The sequence below is a fragment of the Xenopus laevis genome, chromosome 9_10L, assembly GCF_017654675.1.
Source record: "Xenopus laevis strain J_2021 chromosome 9_10L, Xenopus_laevis_v10.1, whole genome shotgun sequence".
Taxonomy (NCBI): Eukaryota; Metazoa; Chordata; class Amphibia; order Anura; family Pipidae; genus Xenopus; species Xenopus laevis.
In genome coordinates, this window is record NC_054387.1 from 136251947 (window position 1) to 136266380 (window position 14434).

Here is a 14434-nt window from a genome sequence, read left to right on the forward strand (position 1 = left end):
TTTTGCTTGCCAAACAAAGGCTTTGAATATAATGGGGCAGATTTAATTCAGTGAGAAAAAGTTATCTCATGGTGAAAATTCATGGACGAGATTCAATTTGAGGAAAAAAAACTTTTCTGTACACTCAGTTCCAGTTTTTTCCATAGACTTCAATAGAGAAACCGTTAGTTAAATTTTTCTGAATTGAATTGCATCAGAAATTGAATCTCATCCATGACTTTTCACGTGATAAACCTTTTTCTCACTGAATTGAATCTGGCCCATAGTTGGAATGAATGTGCCACATCAATACAAAAAGACAATGAATGGATGAGATATTTTCGGTCTCCATGTCTTTCTGTTCAAGTGGTTCAGACAAGATATCACTAGGGCTCATGGTTCTTCAGCACCAACATATTTATTTTTAGCTAAGAAGGTGGGACCCCCATTTATTGCTATGTAAGTTCCTGGGCAACAATTGTCAGAGAATTGTCAAAGACGTTTGTGCAAGCAGGGAAGGGAATTGATTTTGGGTTTCATGTTCTTCAAAAACTACAAAAATGTCAAAGTCTCCTGAGTACGTTAAGACATTGAGTAATACTTATCCCTCTCCTTAGATTTCCAGAGATTCCGGGTGAGTCACATACACAGGAGTCAGATGTTGGATGGGGAGAAGGTGACTCTGTACTGTGTGGCCTCTGACTGCCCTAAGGACCCCCACGTGATATGGACAGTGGAGGAGAATGATCGGAAGAAGATGACAGAGAATGAGTCCCAGGCAGAAGGAGAAGGGAATATGTTGCTGGGTCAGGAATTCTCTGTAAGAACAGACAGAACAGAGACAGACGGGAGACACAATGTCACCTCCTCCCTCAGCTTCACCCCTGATCTATTAAAGCACAAGAAGTCTGTGTTCTGCAAGTTTGTCTGTGATGGAAGAGCCAAAGAGGAAAAACTAGACTGTTCCTTCATCTTGTGTAAGAAATCCTCACATCTTTGTTATGGATTTCTCTTTCCTGAGCAGCTGTATTGGCAGAGACAATTGCTAGTTTGATGACTTGTACACAAGCATTTCAGGACAATCCAATGAGTTAAAATGTTTGCAAAAGTAAATGGTGGACAAATGATCTTAGGTTTTATGGTCAGCCCATTAATATTGACCTAGAACAGAGGTGTCCAAACTTTTTGCAATGAGGGCCAGATTTGGTGAGGTGAAAATGTGTGGGGGCCGACCATTCAGCCTGACATCAATTCCGAGGTAGCTAGCTTGCGATCAGGATCATTCAATCCTGGAGATGGACGCATACATGGAGTTTTGGAAGTGGAGAAGTGCAGTCTGTTTGGACTTGTTCTCCGCGCCTCATTTAAGGAATCGCGCAGCTGTAGCAGTAATATTTGGGCACATGATTAGTGAAATAATCGTCTATACTGCTGCCTGTGTGCTGAAGGTGTTAGCAATAGACATGTACTGGCATGTAGTGGCAGATCATTTCACTCATGTGCCCAATTATTACGGCTACGCGATTCCTGATTGCACTGTGCTGGCGGGCCACATTATTAATTTTTTTGATGGAGGCTGAGGGCCGGTGTAAATTTGAAATTGGGCGGCAATTGGCCCGCGGGCCTGACTTTGGACATGCCTGATTTAGAACAAAAACACATTTGTGCCTGTACAAGCATGGGATCCATTCTCCAAAATGTTTGGTGGATTTCTGGATTCTGAGGTCTTTTGTAGTTTAGATCTCCATAGCTTTCGTCTGCTAAAAATAATTTAAACAGTAACTAAACTCAGTAGGGTTGTTTGGCTCCAATATGGATTCATGCAGCTCAGTTAGGATCAAATATAAGTTTCTGTTTTTATACCTCAAATATCCTACCTGGTGCTGATATCCCTAAACTGGCATTTAAATACGGTTTATTATAAACTACAGGACAGATTAAAAAATCTGTCAAATTAAATATTTCTTGTTTTTTTTCTATTTTTTTCTTATATTGGGTCTTTATTGTAAATTATAACATTTCCTTAGGAGCAATTCCACCCCCAAATTTACAGAAGTTTTATAATTGGTTATAATGTTTTTTGCCAAAATAGACCTTGGGAAAAGCTTGGGGGGGAATTAATGTTGTAGTTAAAAAAAAAAACACTTTAGTAAACACAGCAAAATATATTTGATTGGAAAAAAATTCACCATTGCCAAAAATAAACCAAAGACAACTTTACTTTACTTTTCGGACTGAGGGGAAAAACTTGGTAGATTGTACATGGTACTTTTCTGATTTAATCAATGACCCTTTTCCATGTTATTTCCCAGTAAAGCCCAAGGATTCCATGAAGTTTTCCCTGAGTGAGTCAGGAGAGGTTCTGAGCTGTCTGACCCTGAGGGAGTTTTACCCCAGAGACATCCAGATCAGATGGAGCTGTGGAGTTGGACACTACCAACAACTGGAGTCCAATGAAACGTTTACTCTCAATCCTAACTGCACATTTAATACTGAGAGTAAATGTATAGTCCCAGGACATCTCTTCAAAGATCCAGGATTCAAAGTGCGAGTGACCTGGAACCACCAATCCAATGATGGGGAGGAGCCCAGGGAATTCTCAGCAACAGATCCAGGTAACAAGACCAGCCTTTTTCTTGCGTGAGGTAAATAAGTCTTGCTGAATATATATTTTACTATTTATTTCAACGAAATAAGGTTTTGGTGATTTTTCAACATCAGTGTTGTACTGCATCATCTAGTTACTTATTATTCTAACTCCAAGGTGACTTAATGGTTGTACAGACAAATACAAGAGTCCTCTGCGCTCAACCCATTATCAATATATTAAGGACATTGAAACATTTTGTGCCTTGAGCTACACAGTGGGGGCCAATAAAAGGGCAGCCATGTTTGTGAGTTTTAATTTTGAAAAGCAGCAAGTAAGTTGCAGATAAAGCTTAGTCTCTGTGTATAATGTATAATGAAGCAATAGAATTCTTAATGAATCAGATGAAAATTAAGCTTAGGACTGGCCAGATATGGGATGAGTTTGACGTAGTTGTTCAGCTTAAATATATTGCAATATATGGACAAACAATCCCTGTGTTGTTTAAAGGGTAAGGCATTTTAAGTAGCTCAATGCACAAAATGTCTCAATGTCCTTAATATATTGATTATAGGTTGAGTGCAGAACACCTCTTGTAGTTATCTGTGTGAATTGTGTGGTCACACCCTCATTGCTTCCCCGCTTAATGTTTTTAAAAATTAGTGGTGAGCACAACTTTCCCTTGTTGTTATGACTTAATGGTTGTGCCATCCATGTGAAAAGGCAAAATCCAAGATTTGGGCAGAGGGATGATCCAATGCTTTTATTTATTTACAATGATCTATGATGTTTTTAAAGAAGCTTTTTCACATGTCTACCCTCTCTTCCCTTGGATATTGATTTTTAAAGAGATACTGGGATCTGGTCTAATTTATATAAAAATAACTTTAGCACATCTGTGAGCTCAGCTTTCCTTCCACTTCCACTTTCCCTGCCTGAACCACAGGCATTGCTAACCAACTCTGCACAAAAGGTAATAGACGCTTTCACTGAAAAAAATCAAGGTGGCCATGCACTTAAAGATCCATGCGTTTGGGTGAGCAGATCTTTCCCTGTTATGTCCAGTTTGAGGTGGACAATATCAAACTGATTCAATAATCTGACCCTTGGCCCAAATGATTGAATCACATTAAAAAGGATGTAGACCATCGGGGTGAGGACCACATTAACCAGCTGATGCATTCCTTGAACTAACTGGATTTTTAAGCAAGTCCGATCGACATATGCCAGATGTTTGGCCAGATATCAGTCAGGTAGGCCCATCTGAGGGCCCCAAGCTCGAGCTGATAATCTGCCAACTCAGTCCAGCAGCAGTTTTAATCAGCCTTTGTATGATCACTTTAAGGCTGATGGCATATGAGGCTTTTAATCCACTGACAAAGTGCCCAAAACTGCCCCTGCATCCTTCCATAAATGGCCAATGTAAGCGGCCAAAAACTGCCTTCCAGGGTAATGGGATTTGTAGGCCAAATTATGTGGTGCAGCCAAACATTTGGAAGAGGTTTCCAAATGAGGGATTATATGCATGTATGGCCAGCTTTGATGATTCTTTATGGTGTGTGTTATGGGTTCTGATTCTGAGACAATTTGTGCCATAAAGCAAAAAAGCACTGCAGTTGATTGTCAAAGAAGAAACAGTCATGTAAGTACCTGGAGAAAAACACTGACACAAGTGAGACCTAAACTTAAGTCCCATAGAACCCCTGGTTGTAAATATTAATAATAATAATAATAATGAAAAATCAAACTGTTTCAATCATCTGGCCCCGGGCCAAAAGATCAAATCACATTGACAACATGTAGGCCATCAGGGCGAAGATGACATTAATAATAATAATAATAATAATAGCAATGATCATGAACTTTGTCTTGTGTGTGACTTCTTTATGGACACTTTCTGCCACATGACCTCAGACACTGAATATTTGGTGGTCACTAGAGGTTTTCTGTACCTTGCTAGGCAGTTATATAGTTACATAGTTAAATTGGGTTGAAAAAAAGACAAAGTCCATCAAGTTCAACCCCTCCAAATGAAAACCCAGCCCCATACACACACCCCTCCCTACTGTCACATAAATGATATATCCCCATATCTATACTAACTATAGAGTTTAGTATCACAATAGCCTTTGTATTATGTCTGTCCAAGAAATCATCCAAGTCCCTCTTATAGTCATTAACTGAATCATCACCCGCCAGTGCATTCCCCAACCTCACTGTCCTCACTGTGATGAACCCCCTACTCTGTTCCTTTAAATGAAACTTCTTTTCCTCTAGTCTGAAGGGGAGGCCTCTGGTACGTGATTCTCTTTATGGGTAAAAAGGTCCCCTGCTATTTGTCTATAATGTCCTCTAATGTACTTGTAAAGTCTAATCATGTCCCCTCACAAGCGCCTTTTTTCCCCCAGAGAAAACAACCCCAACCTTGTCAGTCTCCCCTCATAATTTAACTCTTCCCTCCCTCTAACCAGTTTAGTTGCACTTAGTCTCTGCACTCTCTCCAGCTCATTTATATCCCTCTTAAGGACTGGAGTCCAAAACTGCCCCCATACTCCAGATGAGGCCTCACCAGGGACCTATAAAGAGACACAATTATGTTTCATCCCTTGAGTTAATGCCCTTTTTTATACAAGAACTTTATTTGCTTTAGTAGCCACAGAATGACACTGCCCAGAATTAGACAACTTGTTATCTACAAAGACCCCAAGATCCTTCTCATTTAAGGAAACTCCCAACACACTGCCATTTAGTGTATAACTTGCATTTATATTATTTTTGCCAAAGTGCATAACCTGCATTTATCAACATTGAACCTCATTTTCCAGTTTGCTGCCCAGTTTTCCAGTTTAGACAAATCACTGTGCAAAGTGTCAGCATCCTGCATGGAACCTATAGTTCTGCACAATTTAGTCTCATCTGCACAAATAGAAACAGTACTTTCAATGGCCACCTCCAGGTCATTAATAAACAAGTTGAAAAGCAAGGGACCTAGTACAGAGCCCTGCGGTACTCCACTAACAACACTGGTCCAATTAGAAAATGTTCCATTTACCACCACTCTTTGTAGTCTATCTTTTAGCCAGTTCTCTATCCAGGTACAAATACTATGTTCCAGGCCAACATTCCTTCATTTAACCAGTAACCTTCTGTGTGGCCCTGTATCAAATGCTTTAGCCAAGTCTAAGTAAATCACATCCACTGCCATCCCAGAATCCAGGTCTCTACTTACCTTCTCATAAAAAGAAATTAAGTCTGGCAAGATCTATAACGCATAAAACCATGCTGGCACAAACTCATAGTATTATGATTTGCTATGAAGTCCAGTATCTTATCCTTTATTGACCCCTCGAAAAGCTTTCCTACCACTGACGTCAGACTAACTGGCCTATAGTTTTGAGGCTGAGAATGGGATCCTTTTTTGAATAGAGTAGCTGGGCTTCATACTTGTCACTTATATGAGGTGGTTTATAACATACACCAATGATAATTCTCTTTGTTACCTTTTGCCCAGTCAAAATCTCTACCCAGAGGGATTCTACACCCTCACCAGTGGCAGCTATTGTTATTTCTTTAGCGCATGGCTTTAATTCAGGCTTTACATACAAACACACTCCTCCACCGGCTATTTAATCCCTCTGTCCCTCCTAAAAAGGGTGTAACCATTTAAATTCACAATCCAGTCACATGTTTCATCCCACCAGGTCTCCACCAATTATATCATAATGTTTAGAGCAATTAATTCTAGGTCTCCTCCCATTTTACCTGACAAACTCTGTGCATTTGCAGCATACAGCGGAGGTTATGATTTTTACTTTTGAAATTTGCATTACTAAGAGGAGAATTATATATATATATATATATATATATATATATATATATATATATATATATATATACTAATGGTGCTGTATCAATTTATTCTTTCACACAGGTGTTTAGTATTATCCCTCTCTCTGTGTATTTACAGAATTCCCCTGGCACCCACAGATGGGAGAGATAATAAATCCTGATACCCTGATACACAGCAAAGAGGGCAAATTCCAGTGTAAGATCTGGGGGTATTTCCCTGATGCTCTGGAGGTGAAATGGTTGAGGAGAGAAGCAGGAGGGCAGGAATTATTCTCTGTGTGTCCCAGTGAGAAATACAAGATCCCAGAGATGGAGCAGAAGAGAGAAGCTGATGGGACCTTCTCCTGCACAGTCAGTCTCATTGTCTCTGTGTCAGCAATAACTGAGCAGGGGGCGGAGTTTATCTGCCGGGTGAGACACCCCAGTCTGGGGGAACCCCTAGAGACAAGCACTGGGGCCCTCAGTGTGAGAGGTAAGTGTAAAAGTGTAAAAGGAAGTAAGGTGGGGGCTCCCCCTGCTGTTCATAAGTATGATTGTTTCCCTGCAGAGCAGTAAAGCTGCCACAGACGCAAAGATCCGATTGTACAAATCAATGTACGATCGGACTTTCCCATCTCCCAACCTGTCACTAAACATTCAGATCAAAGTCTTACCATTCCGACCAAATGAATTAGTGAAAGAACAGATGAGCCGATGTTCTGCCCCTGACAGTAATCCTACGATAGACAAAGCCAGTGACACTAAAAATCGTACGATCAGCAATACACACAGAGATAATATCAGCAGCCGACAGAAATTTTCTAACCTGTCCCATCGACCAAACGACCGATCTCCTTGATTCGTACGATGAGATCTTTGCGTCTATGGTCAGCTTTAGGGACCATCTCAAGTTTCCTATCCACAGCAGTCAGTAAAGTAAGTAAATGAAGGGAGACTTTCACTGCATACAGTCAGGTTTTTTTTATAAAAACGGTTCACATTTTTTATTTAAAGTGTACAGGATGTAGGTTACTTTTTTATTATTAAAAAGTATTTTTTTTGCTTTTACATCCCTTTAAATCCAAATGCCTCCTCCTCCTCCCCTGTGGATAACACAGCTCCCCCCCAGCACATGATTAAACACCTTAGGAACCCATTTTAACAATTTCCACATTCTAACAAACCCCCGCAAGGCTCATTTTCCACAGGCAGAGTAGGGCACACACAAGTTGCAGAAAATGCCACAAATACAAAGTATGGGGAGCATAGGGCAGGCATAGCATGTGTCACAATTGGCATCCTAAATCCAGAACAGGTTCTAGGCTCCCTGGTCAGGTTCTGCTTCCGCCTATAGTAGCCGCCTTTGGCCTCAGGAGGAGTCGTAAGCTACTCAGCTGGGCCGGAACTAGGGGTAGGCAGAAGAGGCACTTGCCTAGGGTGCAAAGGCACAGGGGCCCCAGGCATGTACCTCTTCTGACGCCTTCCCCTAGCTCGGACCGCTATGTTCAGAATCTGTGGCCGTACTTCTACGTAGTTTACTGTCTTCTTCGCATGCGCACTCACGCATTTTCTGCGCACGTGCACTTGTGCGGTTTCTGCGCATGCGAACTCGCGCTTCCTTTCCACTAGCACACTTCTGCGCATGCATGAGCAGCGGGGGGCGAAGTAGATGGCCGGGTTGCCTAGGGCGCCTGGCCGAGTAGGCCCAGCACTGCTACTCAGAGGCTGCCAGGTCTTAATGAGAGAGAAGCCAATCAAGAGTTCTGGACAAGCAAATGCCACGATTCTTCACCAAGGATTTAGGACGGAAGGCAACACAACTCAGAAAGATCAATCGGAAAAGCTTGGTCAGACAGGCCGGGTCAGTATAGGCAGAGTTCACAGTATAGTCAGAAAGTCAAGGATCAGGGTTGGTGAGTTCAGAATAGTCAGCCAGGCAGGAAAGGATCAGGATTGGAGAGTTCAGAATAGTCAGGTAGACAGGCAATGGTCAAACAAGGATACACAGTAGGATTCACGTAGAATAAGCACCCAGGAATTAACAAGTTAAACCTAACAACGGGCAACTAATTCAAATCCGAAGTCCCTTTAAATACTTTTGAATTTTGCACCAAAGCGCAACGATATCATCACGCCGGTTTGTAAAACCTGGAAGTGCGCTCCATTCACGCCATAGAGAAACCGGCATTGAAGACACAAGGAACTATGTGGCAGACATCCCCGCAGGCCACTAGGGTAAGCGATCCATACAGTATGGCACACACAGGGAGTATAGGACAGACAGATTATGGCACACTCAGGGATATATATATATATATATATATATATATATATATATATATATATATATATATTCTATAGTGATTCATGTCCTGGTAATCTGTGTTTGACCCCTGCCTGTCCATGACTCTTGCTGCCTGGTTTGATCTCTGCCTGTTTTGACCACTCTTCTGATTCCGTTTGGTACTGCGTGGTCCTATCTGTGTATGACCTTGGCCTTTGACTCCGACCTTGCTCCTGCCATCCGCTTTGGTACCTCGTTGCCAGTGTGGTTCAACCCAGCCTGTTCCTTGACTTTGCTAACTGCTCCTCCATCCTATCCATGTTTGGTTCCCGTGCTTGCCCAGAACTCTTTCCCCGGTTCTCCCATATTAAGACCTGGTGGCATCTGAGTAGCGGAGGGCTCCACCCAATGCCAAAGGCAGCTGCTATAGGCAGAAGATATATGCTATAGGATAAGACCAGAACCTTGGAGTTAGTTCTGGGTTTGGGATACCAATCGTTACAGCACACACAGGGAAAATAGGACAGGCAGATTATGGCACACAGAGGTAGTATAGGGAAGGCAATCACTTTTCAAATTATTTCATAAACAAGTGCACATTTGAGATTGGCCAGTTTTCAACTTTTTTCAAAATGAAAAAAAATTTGAAAATTGATTTTTGATAAATCAATCTATAAGTATACTGAGGCCAACTTATCTATTGACAGTGCTACTGTAATCTGACAATTTTTGCTGTAGAACAGACTAAAATGAGCCCAAAGTGACTTGAATTCAACTTCCACAGACTTTAAAAGATTTTTGTTATGTACAAAAAGCCTATTTATAAGAGCAGCAAAGTATCTGTCCTTATGGACAAGAAGTAAAATAGTTCCCAAGATCAGAATAAATGTTTTTGAAATAGTCCTTCAGCAAAACGATTACTGAAACAAAACACTCTGGTAATGTTTTTTTATTTGTAAGTAGGAAAAAAGATTTACCAATTTTGATTTTCTACCATGCTGCATTGAAAAATAAAGACTACGTTAGATCCAAACTAAGATTCAAGTACACAGAGGCCAAAACAGCCCCCAGCAGCCCAATAAATACTGTTTATGGCATATTACAGCAGCCCCCATTCACAAATGAATTACATCTACTTACATATATATGTTTTGCAAATTTAAAGGCTGTATGTTTTATATACTCTCTCATTCCCAGGGGTCCCAGTTGTGACAAACATTACACAGAAGGACAGACAAATCATCATGGAAATAGATCAGTTCTACCCACAGAACATTGAGATTACCTGGTACAAAGCTGTGGGGAAGCAGAAGGATTATTGGATGATCTCTGATGTACAGAATAAACTATATCCAAACAGTGACGACTCCTACAGACTCACCAGTATATGTGAGGGAATGGATCTTGTGGATAAGATGAATCCATCTGATTTCTACTTCACTTCTCTGGTGCAACATCAGACACTGAACTCTCCAATGAAGATAGAGTTTCTACGGGAGAGAGGTAACAGCCAAATATCTATGTTTCATTCTATATATATATATATATATATATTGGGGCTACTTGGGATTTCTGGCACTTAGAGGCAATGTTGGTACAAAAGATACAGACATTTGCCTGTGTGGTTTCCTTTTACCCCTATTTATACCTCAGCAGGTGAACAAACTGGCACAATTAATGTTACATTTACCATTTGGAATGTGGGAACACACTGTATGTATATATGTATTTATATAGCAGTACTTATTCACTATACAGCTCTGTACAGCACAACAATACATTCATAGAACTCATAGGAGGTAATTACAATAATAAATACAAAGTACAGTTATTGATCATCAGAATACAAAGACACAAGAAGACAGAAGTCCGTACCCTGTAGAGCTTACAATCTAAGTGGGTAACCTACAGACACATTTAGAGTAACACTGCAATATAAGTGGCTGTTCCCAGTTCAGGGGTTCAATGTGTATAAACAGTAGAAAGTTTATTGCTCTTATCTAAAGGATAAAATATCATAAATATCACAAAATGTTGATTCTGTCACCTCGGCCCTGTAAATCCAAATGAAAATATTGTATGAGCTTTCCAAAAATCAAAACTATAGTTAATCAAAGTAAAAGCTAATTTATTTGGAGAGGAACATGTTTTTTATTCCTATTCAATGAATTTTTTGTTAACTATAGTTATGATTATTGAGAAGCTCATATAAATTCTCGTATCATGAGGTTGCAGACTGGGGTGAACTGTGAGTTATCTCCTTTGGTAGAGGGACAAGGAAAAGGTGGAAAAAGGTCACTGTAGCCTTTAATTTCTCCCCAGGTACTGAGATAGACTGCAGGAAGGGAGTTGTAAAACACAGAATCCGTTCTCTGTTTAAAGGGATCCTGTCATCGGAAAACATGTTTTTTTCAAAACACATCAGTTAATAGTGCTGCTCCAGCAGAATTCTGCTCTGAAATCCATTTCTCAAAAGAGCAAACAGATTTTTTTATATTCAATTTTGAAATCTGACATGGGGCTAGACATATTGTCAGTTTCCCAGCTGTCCCTGGTCATGTGACTTGTGCCTGCACTTTAGGAGAGAAATGCTTTCTGGCAGGCTGCTGTTTTTCCTTCTCAATGTAACTGAATGTGTCTCAGTGGGACATGGGTTTTTACTATTGAGTGTTGTTCTTAGATCTACCAGGCAGCTGTTATCTTGTGTTAGGGAGCTGTTATCTGGTTACCTTCCCATTGTTCTGTTGTTTGGCTGCTGGGGGGAAAGAGAGGGGGTGATATCAGTCCAACTTACAGTACAGCAGTAAAGAGTGACTGAAGTTTATCAGAGCACAAGTCACGTGACTGGGGGCAGCGGGGAAATTGATAATATGTCTAGCCCCATGTCAGATTTCAAAATTGAATATAAAAAATCTGGTCTTTTGAGATATGAATTTCAGAGCAGAATTCTGTTGGAGCAGCACTATTAACTGATTCATTTTGGAAAAATGTTTTTTCCCCATGACAGTAGCCAGGTACTCCATTCCTCAGATCCAGTCCGGACAAAGGAGTTCACCTTCCACAGGAAAGCTGTCTGGTGGAAAGGCTATTTAAACATAATTGGAATGGGAGAGTGAGTCTCTCAGCAGGTATAGCAGGTAGGAGACCTGACTGTGTAAAGATCTCTCAGAGGAGCTGGAGGCGCTGCCTGAAGCAGAAAGTGACCAGGACCGTGAGTGGGTCAAGCTGGTGAGTCTGGCTACAAGAGTGAAGGAAGCCAGAAAGCTGAATTCTTTAGGGTAAGGCCACACTAAGCGATAGCGCGGCGATTTGACTCGCGGCGACTTTTCGCCGCGACTTTTAAACGGCAATCGCTGGCGAAACTTTGGCGCTGGCGACTATGGGGAATCGCTGCGTAAAAACACACGCGGCGATCTTTTTTCTATTGTCGCTCGAAATCGCCTCGCTAGGCGATTTCGAGCGACAATAGAAAAAAGATCGCCGCGTGTGTTTTTACGCTGGCGATTTTGCGCGATTCCCCATAGACGCCAGCGCCAAAGTTTCGCCAGCGATTGCGGATTAAAAGTTGCGGCGAAAAGTCGCCGCGAGTCAAATCGCCGCGCTATCGCTTAGTGTGGTCTTACCCTTAACACGAAAGAACCAAACAATACTGTTTTGTTGTGATAGTCGTCCACAAGGGGCCCAGTCTAGTCAGGGACTGCTCCAACGTGGGAAGGTAATACTCAGTGGGCAAGGTCTTTATTTTATGATTTGTTTGATACAATGGTCACCCCTGTGTCTGTGGATAATTGACTGTTTAACTTTGTTTAAATTGGGGAAAAAAACTGCTGTTTTCCTGTTTTTACCTGTGTCCCTGTCTTTCTGCTCCTTTGTCCTACGCTGCCTGCCCACCATTGACTAATCCCCCCAAAAGTTACACGTACAAGCTGCCAGTTTGTCACACCCCTCATACGCTGCTTTTGCAATTGCTTTAATTACAAATGGTGGTGCAGTCCTTTATTTTTACTATTTAATCCAACTTGCACTGTTTCTACTTTTGTTTCCAAATATACTTCTCATAAAGGTTCAAGCATGTAACCCCCAAACATAAAAAGGAACAGGTAAAATGCATCACATTATCATTAAACTAAAGAGCATCAGTTGCTCCAGAAAGTAACCTGCTAGTGAATAAATATCATTTAATTATATGGTAATGCTGGGATACAATGTATCCTTGTTCCTCCTGATTAGCAGGTAACAAACATCTCAGGATCACTCAATTAATTCAGTTCTTCAGGCTTCATTACCTGTGGGTTATATTGTTTGTCTGTGGGTGTCATTGCCCTACTATAAACTATATACACTAGTGTAAGTAACAACAAGGAATCCTATATCTATATACCCACACACACAGGCTCATACTAACACATTTTTCTAATACCATCTAATGGTTTCTACTGGAGATGAATAGACAATCATGACCTGCTCCCTATGTTATATGTATGATATATGAGTCAGTCCATGTATCACACACACACGTGTTGATAGTAAATACTCAGGTGTGGGATGTTATAATACTTGTACATGAGATAGAGATTGGAAAGAAAACTACATTTGTGCTTTATTGTTTTGTATCCTGACCTGAGCCTGTGACTTACTGGAAACCATGAACTTAGCTTGTGACATATACTACACCACTAAACCTGCTTCTACTATGTAATAAGGCTACACAACTATGTAATGACTATATAATTGAATGGCTTATGGGTTAAGCAATTGAACTGCAGTATATGAGAAGCAAAAGGGAAGATATTTTCTATTTTGAAAGAGTCACTGGTGAGGCCACAACACATCCCTGAGATCTGACACCAATACGTCCAAACCAGAGAAAAGAGCAATCACTTCTATCCACAGGGACAGATTATATTCCTCTTATTTAGTTATTTACCCACTGGCTGGAGAGAGGATAATAAAGAGGCAAATAATGTATTTATATTCTACCTGTGTCAGTGTGGGGATGTGGGATATACAAAATCATAATATTTATGTCAATCCCTCCCACAGGAGTCTATTATCTGCTGTCAGAGGGGCAGAAACTAAATCCATTGCCTAAATGTTAAGATACATCTCCCAGCAATTCTACACACACAGGTGAGTTCCTTCATTTTATCATTGTCAATAATAAGCTTATTCCCAGTCTCTATATATACCAGAGATACAAGTCTGATGGTTTCATTTAAGGACTGGTTAATAAATACGAGATACAACTGCCTGTGAGTCTCATAACAGTAAGGGGCAGATTTACTAAGCTTGAGTGAATTTTCAAAGTTAAAAAAGTTCGAATTTCGAAGTAATTTTTTGGGTACTTCGACCATCGAATAGGATACTGCGACTTCGAATTTACTTTGTTCGAATATTCGACCATTCAAAGTACTGTCTCTTTAAAAAATTTCGACTTCAATACTTCAGCAACTTAAATCTGCCGAAGTGCTATATTAGGCTATGGGGACCTGCCAGAGCAATTTTCTTAAGTTTTTGGGTATTGAAAGAAAATCGTATTGTACAATAAAATCGTTCGAATTGTGCGATCCGAAGTACGATCGTACTACAATTGGAATACGATCGTATGATGAATAAAATCCTTCGAATTCGAATGTTGGAGGATTCTTTTCGATGGTCGAATTTCAAAGTACTTTCCACTTCGAAATTCAACCCTTGATAAATCTGCCCCTTACTGTGCACAGAAAATCCAACTGCTGTACTGAAATAAAATTTGC

The 14434-nt window shown here is 40.7% G+C and overlaps 1 protein-coding gene across 1 annotated transcript in view; it reads left to right on the forward strand.

Moving 5' to 3' along the window:
* LOC108703904 overlaps positions 1 to 13808 on the forward strand; it is a 44027-nt gene extending 30219 nt beyond the window's left edge. Inside the window, exons 6-10 of the mRNA XM_041575911.1 lie at positions 597 to 956; positions 2292 to 2594; positions 6534 to 6887; positions 9876 to 10181; positions 13722 to 13808. Of these exons, the coding sequence (XP_041431845.1) occupies positions 597 to 956; positions 2292 to 2594; positions 6534 to 6887; positions 9876 to 10181; positions 13722 to 13777 (1379 nt within the window). The 3' untranslated portion in view covers positions 13778 to 13808. The remainder of the gene's footprint in view (positions 1 to 596; positions 957 to 2291; positions 2595 to 6533; positions 6888 to 9875; positions 10182 to 13721) is intronic.
* Positions 13809 to 14434: the final 626 nt, after the last annotated feature.